This window comes from Ictalurus furcatus, chromosome 23, assembly GCF_023375685.1.
Source record: "Ictalurus furcatus strain D&B chromosome 23, Billie_1.0, whole genome shotgun sequence".
Taxonomy (NCBI): domain Eukaryota; kingdom Metazoa; phylum Chordata; class Actinopteri; order Siluriformes; family Ictaluridae; genus Ictalurus; species Ictalurus furcatus.
Window position 1 is genome coordinate 11,757,347 of NC_071277.1, and position 14,974 is coordinate 11,772,320.

Here is a 14,974-nt window from a genome sequence, read left to right on the forward strand (position 1 = left end):
CTTGACGGTACTTGTTTTTCTGCATTTCCATTGGTACCGATTGTAATGAAAATACAGAGGTTGTGATTCTTCCAGACCTGATGGGGGCAGCAAATATGCGCAAGTGTTTTAGTCGGTCCACAAGTGGTGAAGAAGAGGAAGAAGAAGAACGCCTACAAGCACATGGGAAAAACTACAAAAGATTAGCTTAGCTTTAAGTTTAGCTCCGCCCCGACTTGTTGAGAGGAAAAGAGAAGAAAGCTAGTATCGGTTTCCGGTGTGCAACCGATGCTATCGTTCATTTCAAACAAAGCGAGGAAACGCCTGGAATTTGGTGAAGCACCTGAAAGACGGTCCTATATTATATTTGTTTGAGGCAGCTGGCATTGTGTCCGTGAAACCAGCTAACGTTATGCTCCATGTAATGTTTGCGATAGCCAGTTATTTGTTCACAACGCTAAAGCATTGCGATGTTATAAACTACCTCCGAATGGGCCACCATGCATCGCCATTCAGCCCGTGTCCTGTCAGCTAAATGTAGCCTAATGTCACTAATAATTATTCAAATGTTCATGCTTTTAATAAATCTGTTTGGTCTGCCACCATATCAGTGAATTTAAACTAATGCTTGCATTCAGAGTATAAAATGTGGGTGGGTGGGGGGGTGGGGTGGGGGTGTGTGTGCCTGTGTGCATACATGTGTGTGTGTGCGCTCTATATTTCTGACCCAACCCTTATCCTTATATCCACAGGTGGTAAAGGTCTGTGTAAAGCTAAACATGTGCTGAGCCCTGTGGAAAGTTCCCGGATCAAGACCGATGCAGCCAGACGTTTCAACACAGCTCATTCTCAGGTTTGGAAATCAACTCAACTTGTCTTAGGCTGTTTGAAAACCCGCTTCCGGTGCTTGCACAATCTTGGAGCTGTTCTGGTTGATAATCTCAAGCCCGTAGCTCGCACGATCACTGCTTGCTGTGTTCTCCACAACATCTCAAAAAAATTTTCAGTGCCATTACCCGGCAAACTGGTTCTAGAGCATTTACACCCAGATCCAGAGATGAAGCAAGGGGAACAGGAGAACTTTGTTGACACAGAAGAGGCAATAGAAGACATGATAGAGATGTGTTTTGGGAATTCTGGGGATGAAGAGGAGCAAGAAGAAATGAAAACCATTGAGGACATTCAGAAGAGGCACAAACAAAATGATCACAATTCACACAAGAAGTTTTTTTGAATCTTGAAGGATATTGCACATGGGAACTGTAGTCTGACTCCCACTGATCAGCCCGAGTTCAGAATGCCAACCTGAGGAGCAATAATATATAGTTCTGCCGATATAGTCCTTTCACAGATTAACTTGTCTAAAATAAAAATTGTTGTGGGTGTGTACAGGGTTATAGAGTAGCCACCAGTTTCTGTTTTAGTTAAGACACTAGAAAAGTTGGATGTAAACACTAGAAATGTTTACATGCAGGAAAGTAGAAATGTTTTTGTTTATTGTTATTACCATTAAAATTATTTGTAAACCCTTACCCCCCAGACACACATTTTATACTTTTGACCATAAAAGTGCAGTTTTCCAAAAAAGTTAATTTTGGTTAATAAAAGAAAATTATCAAAAATATCTTATAAAGTTAACTGATGTTCACTATAGTCTAATGCTAGCTAAGTCAAACATACATTCATTGAGTTTATTTCACATTCATGAACTCAATGCATCCCCCATTTACCTTGACAGAAAGTGAGAAGGCCACATCTTTCAAGTGGGAAAATCGAGAGGAGACAATAGATTACTTAATGTGAGATTAGAGAAGGGGGCAGGGCATTCAGGAGGTCCGTTAATATTACAGAGTTCAAAACACATATACAATTGTCAGTCGTTCTAGATTCATATATCTATTGGCTTATCTATTGGTTTTATTGGGGAGAAAAGGATGATTGGTCATTTTGAGTATTTTTAGTGATAGTGTGGCAGTGTACTCTAATGCAGTGGTTCTTAAAATTTTCAGTATGAGGCCCCCCTTATGTAGGGTGTATCTCTTTGTAGCCCCCTAGAGTCGTCAAATTTCACAATTTCCTTTTTTCACACTAGGCTCTTCTATATTATCTTTCTCAGCTAAAAGACTATGTCCTCTATCTAAAAACTTATCCATTTTAAATAGTCTTAGGTTTTACCAGTGTGTGGCTAACAGTACACTAGTATATAGGGGCAGTGGTGGCTTAGCAGTGAAGGATCGGAAGGTCGGGGGTTCTAGCCCCAGCACTGCCAAGCTGCCACTGTTGGGCCCTTGAGCAAGGCCCTTAAACCTCTCTGCTCCAGGGGCGCTGTATCATGGCTGACCCTGCGCTCTGACCCCAACCTCCTAACATGCTGGAATATGCGAAGAAAAGAATTTCACTGTGCTCTAATGTATATGTGACCAATAAAGACTCATTATTATTATTATTATTATTATTATTATTATTATTATTATTATTATATGAACGTATGTCTCTGTTTGGTGTGTGTCTTAGTGTGCTGTTTATAATTTATTTAATTGTTCAAAGTTCATAGTTCAATGGTTGACAATCCCAACTTACATACAGATAAAATTAATTTTGTTAAAAATAATGTTCTAGAATTTCTGTGCGGCCCCCCTGGCATATCTGGTGGCCCCCAGTTAGAGGACCACTGCACTAAGGCTCGAAATTGCGACCATTTTGGTTCCATATGCTCCTGAAATATAAGATTATTCAGCTATATACAAAATATACACAGAGCAGTTTGAGAACTGGCTCCAGCCCAGAACCATGACAGTGGAAAATGGCTAATAGTGTAGCTTTAAATATATTTAAGAGGAGCAGATTTCAAAGACTGAACATTGTGGTTTTTTGTATTTGTTTACAAGGTGGAACAGGTTAACGGTTGTTGTTTTGTGCATACAGCCTGTAAAATTAACTAAAAATATAAAATTTAGTTTATCAGAAGGTAAATTAATTTGTCATGGCTCAAACTATGTTCCTAAATTCTGTCATAATTAACAAGTTCAAGTTTTCTCATTAACATCACCATCTCTAAAAAAACAAAACAAAACTAAACTAAACTTCAACCATGCTCCTAAGTTTTTGACTGTGCCCCTAAATTTTTGTAATTGGGAGCACAAGTGCTCTTAAAAGAAATTGTTACCGTAGAGCCCTGCAGCGCTGCACCGCCCTTCTGTCTCACGCTCTGAATTATGATCCTATTGAGAGCAGCCTCCGCCTGCTTCACATTGTGAATGCCGTGGTTCACACACACATGCACTCCTAAACGCGCGCGCACACACACACACATGCACGCACGCACGCGTTTAGGAGTGCACGTCCACTTATTATCAGACAGTGTTTGATAACTAAAATACCCCCCCCCCCCTTTTGCCAGTGTCAGCCAGAGGAGGATGTCCTCCAGGAGAGTTTTTTATTTTACTTTTTTAATTTTATTTTTATACCACACCGTGGTATCGACTTTGGTATCAAGTATCGTGTACTTTTGGTGGTATCGGTACCGACTACTAGATTTTTGGTATCATGACATCCCTTGTATACACAGAGTAATATGATTATAAATAAATATGAAATAAAGCTAAAAAATATCAGTTCTTATTAATAAGTTAACTAAAGTGTTGGGGTAGTTAACATGAGCATTAGGTGCATGTTTGTTGGCTAGTGGACACCTTATATGCAAGTATGAAGAGGTTTGTGCAAATACTTGTGCAGAACAATCTTGCATGTTCAGATACATGGACACAGATGTAAAAACTACAGCTGAAAAGGCTATTCATGAAAATGCATTTCTGAGTACCTTGTTAGTGGATACTAGATATCTTCAGGAAACTCTCAGTTTTGTTATAACTATAACCTAGGTACATGGAAAATATGATAGTCAGTATAGCCAATGAAAATGGTTGCTTTTATTATTTTTGCAATAAATAAAACCCAAACATTTCATAAACTTTTCGTTCCTTAACATTGAAGTTGAAATTGTTTGTAATTACACCTGGTGTCATGGAAAAAAATCTTTCCAGCCTAAGTCAAAAAACTTCAGAGACAGAGAGCTTGTAGATGCCAAAAAAGTAATCAAACTTTGTTGAAACAATAAAGTGAAAATCTAAATTATGCAAACATACACAGCCTTTATTATACCTTTCTCCACAGCGAACTCATATTAGGCGGGGTTTTACCTTTTCTCATTAAAAGCAGTCCAATTTTCTTCACCACAGTTAATTATTCATGTCTATATATCATCTTACATTTGTGGAGCATGCACAGTTAGTTGTTAGTTGTTTTGAGGACAAGGTCTCTGTTAAAAAAATGTAACAAAAAAAAAAAAAAAAAAGGTTTCACTCAGACAGACTCGTTGATTTTTGTTTTTCTCTGACCAAAACTCCCTTCTTATCTCTCAATGAGCTTCTGTCTGCTTCTATATGCCGTCCTAGCTGATATCTGCTTCCCTTCCTGAGGCCCTATCCTAACTCGTTAATTGGTATTGGACCTCAAGGTTGTTTACTTAAAAAAACCATATTCAGCGAATGTCTAATGCAAATTTATTGCTGTGCAGAAAGGTGAAGGATGATACAGAAAAACAATTACTGTACAGTAAAACACAGAATACATCTAACTCGATACACAACTAGAATATAACTTGATTAAAAAGTGTTCTACTGTTTTTGATTATGCTTCTAAATATTGATTATACATACAGATTAAGCTTGTTAACTAAAATTGATTATTAGATTATGCTTCTATGTAATGATTATAAATGTTGGTTATACATATTGATTACACTTTATCAGTCACTTCATTTACACTAACTAGTGATCAATGTATGATCACGTCAGCCATCTACCAATGACCAAATCCTGAAACCTCCCTCTCATGGATTCCAGAAACAAACCTGTCCTTTCACCATTGTTGTATATAAAATATACATGAAATAAACATGAGGGAGACGTAGTATGAGTAATATGTAATCTTATTGAGAATTCACTGGGCTGAAGGACTGTATGAACGGATGTTCACCTAAGACACAACACACAGATAAGCAAGGCGCAGGGGGATAACAATACATGTATTTGATTAAGTGCGGCAGGTCTCAGAGCGTAGGTGGAGTACGTCTGCACGCAGGCAGAAGGTCAACTAAGAGACACACACACACAGAAAACAGAAATTAATCTGTTTCATATTCTGTTTCATGAAAAACTATTATAGGGTAATGTACATGCAAGCACTGTAAACAAAAAAAGAAATGTAGAACAAACATAAAATTTACTCATAATGTAGAGATGGTGTGTTTGAAAGTGACCGTTCTCGACGAAAATCCAGTCAGGAAGCGACACAGACAAGGTCAAGTTATTTTTAAAGAGTGAAACAAGACAAAATATATTTTGGAACCGGAACTGCACCTGCGTGATAAGGGTCGCTCAACAGTGGGAATTGATGTACATAATGGTGTTCCGGGATAGCTAACTATAAACATATTGATGTCTGGGTCATCTTGACCCTAAGAAAACTGTATAAATAGAAGAGCTTCAGCTCTGGTTTTTTAGATCGCATTTTGGGGCGTCTCAAACTGTGGGGATCTCGTGTGGTGGAACGGAACGAATAAACCTGGACCCTTGCTTCTTCTCACTCACGGCTGGTGTCTTATTTTTCTTTCTCCAATTGAATATGTGAGTATCTGTTTCTATGTTAAGTGTCTTCAGGTAATAGGCCTGAAGCCTACACCATTGGCTAGAAAAGAGTACAATATTCTGTCTCCCTTTCCCTAACCACAAAATTCAAAACAGTTTTCGTAAATGTGAGCATGAATTTGGTTCAGTGCTTGCCTGTGTTTGTCACTGTTATGTAGAGTGCAAAGTTGATTAAGCCCATATAGTTGATACAGGTATAGGTAAACATTAATAAAAAATAATTTTCTCAGTTTGATTACAATGATAAGTCACACAGTGATCACCCTATCTCTAATCACACACTTGATTACATTTCAACAGAAAAATGGCACACAACTGATTACATTTCAATAGAAAAATTAGAAAAATAGAAATGCCCATCACTTCCTTTCTCAGTGGATGTCTTAGCAATGTTTCTCTTCAACCCAGATACTTTGCATATCACAGGGGGCCACCCTTGGGGAGAGGTTAGGCCAACACTTACACCCAGGGCATGGCTCATCAAACACCTTCGGCCTCACTTGAGGAACTAGAATCTGTTTCATCCTGCTGTAGATCTAATCTGGCTTAGGGGGCCAACCTTGTATGGCCCTTCCCTTCTGGGCTCGAACACCCCTAGGTAACAAAAAGCCTTTTAATAGACCATCAATTTACTAACCCCTCTGATATTAATTTGCATAGATAGGAGGTATAATTACTTACTGATTTCAGCTGGTTCCTTGCCTTACCTTGCCTTGGAGAACTGCTTTTTCTTAGCGTGTTCAATACTTTTTTCCTTTGTCATTCCACTTTATTATGTATAACTTTATTTATGGACTTTAATGTTGTGAATTCTTTATTTTTCCGTACTTCTTGAGCTAATACCAAAGTCTGGTGAAAATGTGAATAGCCTCATTGGAAATAAATTTACTGAAAAAAAAATGTTGACATGTTCAATACATTCCCCCACTGTGTTTGTGTGTGTGTGTGTGTGTGTGATGTAACTGAACGTATTGGAGGTTAGGACAGATGCAAGTGCAGATAAGAGCTTTTATTATAGAGAGGCAGGCAGACAAACCCAAATCATGAGACAATAGCGTGGTCAAAAAACAGGCAATTGGTCAGGCGATCGGCAAAGAGGCATAAACGAGGAAAAACAGAAATCGAAAATGAGATCAAGATCAAAACAATAACACTTGAACCGAGAAACAAACGCTTGGTATACGGAAATCTCATGTAATACTTTGCGACGTACAAGATACATGAGGGGTTTAAATAACAAACGTAATCGAGGTGAAACACAAAACAGCTGAGACTAATGGCGCTAACCCCCAATGGCAATAGATGGGCGGAGACAGGACATAAACCATAACAAATGTCAAAAGTAAACAAAGTCAGTGTCACAGAAAGGTTTCCGAGCATGCTGCATGCTACAGCGCTAGCTTGAGGGGAAATCGTGACTGTGTGTGTGTGTGTGTGTGTGTGTGTATATATAAATATATATATATATATATATAATGTATATATATGTGTGTGTGTGTGTGTGTGTGTATATACTTGGCAGTAGCTACTGTTACTGTTTGTGTATACAATTGCTTGGAATTATAGCCTGTATATTGTGTGTGTATGATTGAAAGCTGTTTCTACGCGCTATTGTTATTTCTTTGCATAAAAATTTAAATAAAAATATAAATTAAAAATTAAAACATTTATTTACTGCCCTCTATTGTGGTGTAATGTAATGTTTGTTGTAATGCTTCTCCCAGGAGACTAGTGCAAATTGACCGATAGCGGCATCTGTTGGTTTGGAAGAGGAAGTTGCTTAGCTGTGTTTATGAGAAAATCGAGCCGACGCATTTGGAGAAAATCGCTTTCTGTTTGTTTGAGAGTCGATTTTTCCTTTGCAAAGCAAAGGAAATGGTATATTTATTTGTTTAGTTTTGGCATAAATTTAACTCCATAGGTTTTGGCTCCCAAACGGCTCTTAATTTAGTACGACTTCTGGCTTTTATAATTCAGCCAAATTTAGTAATATTTAGACCTTAGTCTGTGTGCACATATATAATTTCAATTATTCAATGTAATTATACTAAGCCTTTAACTGCACATCATTTTGGATTATGCTTGGCATAAAACCTTAAATAATGTAAAAATATCAAACATTATTACCCATGTGTATTGAGCGTTTAATTTATAGTGAACTATCCAAAACTCAAACCATTCCAAACAAATCACACTCACTGCACTGTTGGATGTACAACTCTAATATAGCTGTGAAGGTTGTCATTAGACCCTGCTCCATATGATATTGTTACTGTACAAATTCTACATTTTGCCTTTATTTTGTCTATGTTATTAAAATACACGCATTAAATGTAGAATGGAAATTAAAATGCAGAATGTTACACATGATTTGTCACACGCACAGTTAGTGCACGAAGTGCGCCTGGCCGTTTCAGTATTTAAAAATGAGCTTTGGTAACAGATTTTTGACCTCGAGCACAAGAAAGGCTAAGAGATGGGGTTGAAAACAGAAAAATTCATCTCCACAATTAAAAAAAACTTTATACACATTTCATGTACAGTGAATCCGGAAAGCATTCACAGCGCTTCACTTTTTCCACATTTTGTTATGTTACAGCCTTATTCCAAAATGGATTAAATTCATTATTTTCCTCAAAATTCTACAAACAATACCCCATAATGACAATGTGAAAGAAGTTTGTTTGAAATCTTTGCAAATTTATTAAAAATAAAAAACAAAAAAAAGCACATGTACATAAGTATTCACAGCCTTTCTCATGACACTCAAAATTGAGCTCAGGTGCCTCCTGTTTCCACTGATCATCCTTGAGATGTTTCTACAACTTAATTGGAGTCCACCTGTGGTAAATTCAGTTGATTGGACATGATATGGAAAGGCACACACCTGTCTATATAAGGTCCCACAGTTAACAATGCATGTCAGAGCACAAACCAAGCCATGAAGTCCAAGGAATTGTCTGTAGACCTCCGAGACAGGATTGTATCAAGGCACAGATCTGGGGAGGGGTACAGAAACATTTCTGCAGCATTGAAGGTCCCAATGAGCACAGTGGCCTCCATCATCCGTAAATGGAAGAAGTTTAGAACCACCAGGACTCTTCCAAGAGCTGGCTGCCTGGCCAAACTGAGCGATCGGGGGAGAAAGGCCTTAGTCAGGGAGGTGACCAAAAACCCGATGGTCACTCTGACAGAGCTCCAGCGTGTCTCTGTGGAGAGAGGAGAACCTTCCAGAAGAACAACCATCTCTGCAGCACTCCACCAATCAGGCCTGTATGGTAGAGTGGCCAGACAGAAGCCACTCCTCAGTAAAAGGCACATGACATCCTGCTTGGAGTACTCTCAGACCAAGACCAAGACAAAGATTGAACTCTTTGGCCTGAATGGCAAGCATCATGTCTGGAGGAAACCAGGCACCACTCATCACCTGACCAATTCCCTACAGTGAAGCATGGTGGTGGCAGCATCGTGCTGTGGGGATGTTTTTCAGCAGCAGGAACTGGGAGACTTGTCAGGATCGAGGCAAAAGATGAATACAGCAATGTACAGAGACATCCTTGATGAAAACCTGCTCCAGAGCGCTCTGGACCTCAGAATGGGGTGAAGGTTCATCTTCCAACAGGACAACGACCCTAAGCACACAGCCAAGATAACAAAGGAGTGGCTACAGGAGAACTCTATGAATGTCCTTGAGTGGCCCAGCCAGAGCCCAGACTTGAACCCGATTGAACATCTCTGGAGAGATCTGAAAATGGCTGTGCACTGATGCTCCCCATCCAACCTGATGGAACTTGAGAGGTCCTGCAAAGAAGAATGGGAGAAACTGCCCAAAAATAGGTGTGCCAAGCTTGTAGCATCATACTCATAAATTTGCAAAGATTTCAAACAAACTTCTTTCACGTTGTCATTATGGGGTATTGTTTGTAGAATTTTGAGGAAAATAATGAATTTAATCCATATTGGAATAAGACTGTAACATAACAAAATGTGGAAAAAGTGAAGCGCTGTGAATACTTTCCGGATGCACTGTGCATTAAATTATATTTGGGATGTCTCGGCATTTATTAACCAAGAAAAATAAGTCTAATCAAATCTATGCTTGACAAGCGTAAGTTTTCCCAATTCCTTATGACAAGTACAATTTTCCAAGTCTATCGAAACATTTCCGCTTTTAGCAAATCGTTGTGTAACGTGAATGAGAGTCTTGGTCAGTGCAAAGTGAACGAAGTGTCTGTTTTTTTAACATTATTGACTCTATTCTCTGAGAAATGGTTGTGCAAATGTAATAGCAAATACATGACAGCTTTGGATGTATTGGACCCTGGCAATGAGACCTTTTTTGGATGCAAGGAAAGTGACAGCACTACTGGATTTAATGAGCACTGAAATGCTGGAGTCACAATTCACTGTTGCATATCGGTTTTTGCAAACATGATGCATAAGCCAGGACAAGAAAATGGCTTTGGGCCAACTTGTTTCAAATTACTCATGTTTTCCAAGCCATGCTAGTGGTACCATAGACATACCCAGATGCCGCATTGACCGCAGGATCATATGTCAATGTCACCATGTGCTTTCCGACTGTCCAAAACATTGAAGCGGGGCCGTCTCTTCAACGCCAGTGTGGCAGTCAGGGGAGGAGCGATTTTAGTATCTTGTACGCCGGCTGTCGGTTCGTCACGACAGTTTCCAAAAGATAAACAGTTGAGGCAGTGGGAAGGAGCTGTAAGAAGGGAAGATGTTTCCGCAAGTGAGTCCCCTGTACTGTGCAGTGAGCACTTCAAGCTGGAGGACTTTGACAGGACATGTCAGACTGTCAGGATTAAAGATGGCGCTAAACCATCCCATCGCCTTCAATTTCCCCACTCATCTCCAAACAGTAGGTGTATCGATAGGCTATAATGATTTAATGGCTTGTCATCAAATTGTGGCTTATTATTAGGGGCCAAGTACCGAAGGTGCATAGGCACCTATTGTATTTGTTAGTGTTATTATTATTATTATTAGGGGTTCAAGCGCTTAGCGCTGAAACCCTATTGTAATTGTTATGATTTTTATTATTATTCCGCCATAAAACTGATCGGGCAGATCAAACCCTAAGGCCTAGAGACTTGAAACTTGGTCATATGGTAATAGTATTGCTCGCTTCTCAGAACCATGGACTCTGCCAAATTGGTCAATAGGGGGTGCTACAGCGATCAAAAACCCCAAACTGCTCATAACTCCTAGACCATTTGTCGTAGAGTCAAGGGCTTTATACTACTTTATACTACTTTGGTAATCCTTGGCTCAAACCAAACAAAACGTATACCTTCAATTTCATTTCCACCTATAAAAATATTCTGCTATCTTGGATTTTTCATAAAACCTACTTTTGCAAATTAGTCCTAGGTTTTGGCTAGGTTGCCAAGCGATTCTATGGAGTCTCAATATCAAAAGTTATCAAAAAATGTTTGAACTTGCAACTACGGTATATGAAAACGTCATAAGTAGGCATGGCAAATTTTATGTAAATAAATATAACTCTTGAACAAAATGAGATATCTGCACCAAGCTTGGCATGCTTATGTAACTGGTGAATCTTTGGTTGGTCTGAAAAGTTGGTGCGGTTTTGCCACATGTTGACACTATAATACCAAAAAACATGAAATTGGCTGTGACTAGGAAATCGTTTCATACATTTCTCTTTTCAAAATGTATGACATTTGCATACATTGTCTTTGTCTCAGCTGCCATCATTGTCTATATGGACATTCACGCATGTTGAAAAACATGGCCGCCATCGGCCAATCCAATTTCAGCAGCTATTACACAAAGTAAACAATGACCTATCGGAACGAAACTTTGTGGACCTACAGATGTGGCCTTTAAGAATGCGTGTTTTTTCACGCAGCATCACGCGGTTTGTCATGTGTGATCATGTGGTATTTTGCAGGCACGGTTCTAAGAATTTTAATTCATTTGTTGTGCTTCACACAATAACCATCAGGTGGCGCATGGAGCAACATACCGTAGCTGAACACAGTACAATAAAAATGGAATGCTTGGTCGAATGGTTCACATAAAAATATTACGTTTCTAATCAAAATTTATAATAAACCTAATTTAAACAAGTTTTTAAATTACAAGATTATTTCAATTGTAAAGTGAGCTTCATTGAGTACAGGGGTAATAACTATAGTATTTAAATTAACATGATGTTGTATGTGTGCTTGTTAGTGCGGCTGTAACATGCAGGCTTACTGTGCCAAGTGACTGGGGTTTGAGCCTCAGCTCAACTAACTGTTTTTAAAAAAAAAAAAAAAAAAAAAAAAATGAGATGGGTTTTTTTTTCCCACTGTAGAAAGTTCATCAAGGTATAAATGAATGAATTGAATGAATTCTGGCTGAACAACACTGACTGGAGGCCCATGCCAATTAGAAAGATTCAGGTGATGGACTATTAGCAAGTTATTGTTATTCATTCGTATAATTCCAACAATTATTATGTTTTTCATAACAAACTTGTGATTTGATGATATAATGCTTATTTATTCAGAAACAGGAGTAACTAAATACAAAAATGCTACTTTCAATTTTAATTCTGACAGCATGCTTTCAGTTGATGCACACCCCATTTATATTTTTGATGACTTGCAGAGATATTCAAGACAACTATATTATATATTTTAAATTTAATATATAAAATTGTTTCATTCACAAGTGTCATGTTTGTGATTTTTATTCGTTGTGTAGAATATTTAGATCAAGCAATTCCCATAAATAGGTGCATTTTTATAGCCTACCATTTAATTTTCCAGTTTAACTTTTATTTAACTGTAGATGAAAAAATAAAGGAATGCTTTGTAACATTATTTTACATTGACTCAAATCACTGCCTATTCCAAATGCAGTTTGACTTTTTCGATCTTCAGAACATTGAACGAATATTGTTCATTCTAGAGGAAAAAATTTTACTATATTGTTTGCAATTTTATAATAGGTCTGATAATTGGCAACTGATCATTTCTTACTGACCTATTTCACTGTCCCACCAGTTACAATTGTGACCAAATTTTTTTTTTTTTTTTAAGTTAGTGAAAGTACCACTAACTTTTTTAAAAAAAAAAAACTTTTTTTTTAAGAAAAGGAATGCAGTTTGTTTAATTGGGCAATCCAGGGAGTAAAATGCATATGCTCACTTACTGCAGCTTCAATAGCTTTCACATGCAAATGTACTGGGTGATTAATAAGCAATTATCATCTTTAAGTAATCTTTCTTTTGCCTCATCAACTTGAAGGGGAAGAGCAGAAGCATAAAACTTGGAGAGTCATATAAATTCTTTCCAGGTCAAGTTATTTGTACATATTTGCAGTCTATGACATCGCAGTGGAGGCAAAAGCATTTTACTCAATGAGAAGCACTTCTGAGAGGTGATAATAGTTGGGTGGAAGGGGAGATCCACGGGTCAATAAGTAACTGGCGAACAAGTTGCAGGATTCATCCTCTTCAAAAACACAAAGAATTTTTTGTTGCTGAACCCAATCCTATGGAAGTCCTAAGTGGCCATGCATTATTATTTTTTTCTTTGCCTTTATCCTTTCTGCAGCAAGGGTCCCACAACTTGTATACATGGTATAATTTTTGGGTATAAAAAGTGTATCTTAGAGAAGCAGAGTCTCTCAGAAGTAAAGATGGGCAGAGGTTCACCAATCTTTTTTGAGACATGTTGCTGCCGTCAAATTCAAAATTACCTTATTTTCCCATTACAAATGGTACATTTTCTCAGTGTAAACAGTTGATATGTTCTCTTGTGAATAAAATATGGGTTTATGAGATTTGAAAATCATTGCATTCTGTTTTTATTTACAGTTTACACATCTTTTATATGTTGATGCTGACAGTTGTTGTGCCTTCCTCATTTTTTTTATTTTTTAGCTGGAACCCCCCACAGATGCCTTTTCTTTCAGCAGAGGGAAAATTTGAAATTATGGCCCTGTGCCATGCATGGGGTTTATTCATGTAAAAAATCAGGTTGCTGGTGCTGCCAACCTTATGGAGGTCTGCAAGTAGAGTCTCTAGATTTTCTGTAAGTCTCTTGTTTTTGTAAACTTTTCGTGCAGTTTCATTTGAAATATATTTTGGGTAGTTCAGTTTAATGGCCTCCACACTTTGGGTTTGTGTGGGCCTAGGGTTATGGGCCATTTGCACTTGTACTTGGGGTTGGGTGTGGATAATTCCTGCTATTGCTCGCTTCTTCCCCCTCTCCAAGGACACTAAAAATCAATACAGCTGACTTATAAAGACATGAGATGAAAATAATGGCACATACATATTACTAATATAATACATATATTACACTTTTTTTAAATGCACTGATAACTAAATCATTTAAATCAGGGGTGCTTGATCCTACTCCTGGTGATCTACTCTACGGCACAGCGTAGATCTAACCCTAATCAAATATACCTAAATTAAATGAACCTGAACTGTTTTTTTTAACAAGTTACAAAAATATGGCATTTTACATAGATTTAAACTTGTGTATCATCCATTCAAAGAACAACAACAACAACAACAACAAAAACAAAGCCTATCTTAACTAATCAAATACTGTACTGATAACTGCATGTACTAAATATAAGCTTCATTAGATACAACAATATGCTTTCTATTTGTATACACTACCCATCAATAAGTTTTCAATTAACACTCAGGCTGTAAAATAATGTATTCACAACGTTAGCACAATGTCTTCCTTGTATTGCCTATATTTTCACAGTGCCAAAAAGCCAAGATTAACATAATTTACCTCAAATCAGTTTTGAAATTCTTTTGAAAAATACAGGAAAAAAGACAAAATTCAGTTCATAGAACAACTATGGACAGTTACATTCACTAAAGATATCTGACATTAATTATGCACTGAATAAATAGGCAATTAATAGACAAACTATAATACAATATATCTTATATCAATATATCTTACAATATAACTTACCTCAACTAGCACTGCTCCATTCGTTCCCCATTGCGTATAAAAAAAGCTAACAAAAATAAATTAGTCAACAATGATTTAACATACATCCATGTTGAGTAAAACATACATTAATGAATATTTATGCAACTCAGACTTCTTTACTTGATCTGATTTCACTTCAAACATGTTTAGCAGGGCCTTGCATATTGGGGGGGCAGATGCTCAAGTGGGGAGAAAAAGGGCACCCCTCTCAATTATTTATAAAAACTTAGTTACATATTGTAGAACATCTATTAATTGCTTACATATTTATTTATTTTAATACTC

The 14,974-nt window shown here is 37.5% G+C and overlaps 1 protein-coding gene across 3 annotated transcripts in view; it reads left to right on the forward strand.

Moving 5' to 3' along the window:
- Positions 1 to 14,974, forward strand: part of si:dkey-197c15.6 (putative nuclease HARBI1) — a 64,769-nt gene that overhangs the window by 26,293 nt on the left and 23,502 nt on the right. For 2 of the 3 annotated variants that reach the window (XM_053611273.1, XM_053611271.1), the window contains exon 2: positions 732 to 832. In XM_053611273.1, the coding sequence (XP_053467248.1) occupies positions 732 to 832 (101 nt within the window). Of the gene's footprint in view, positions 1 to 731; positions 2,423 to 14,974 lie in introns of those variants that run through there. The other variant, XM_053611270.1, reaches the window with a different exon arrangement.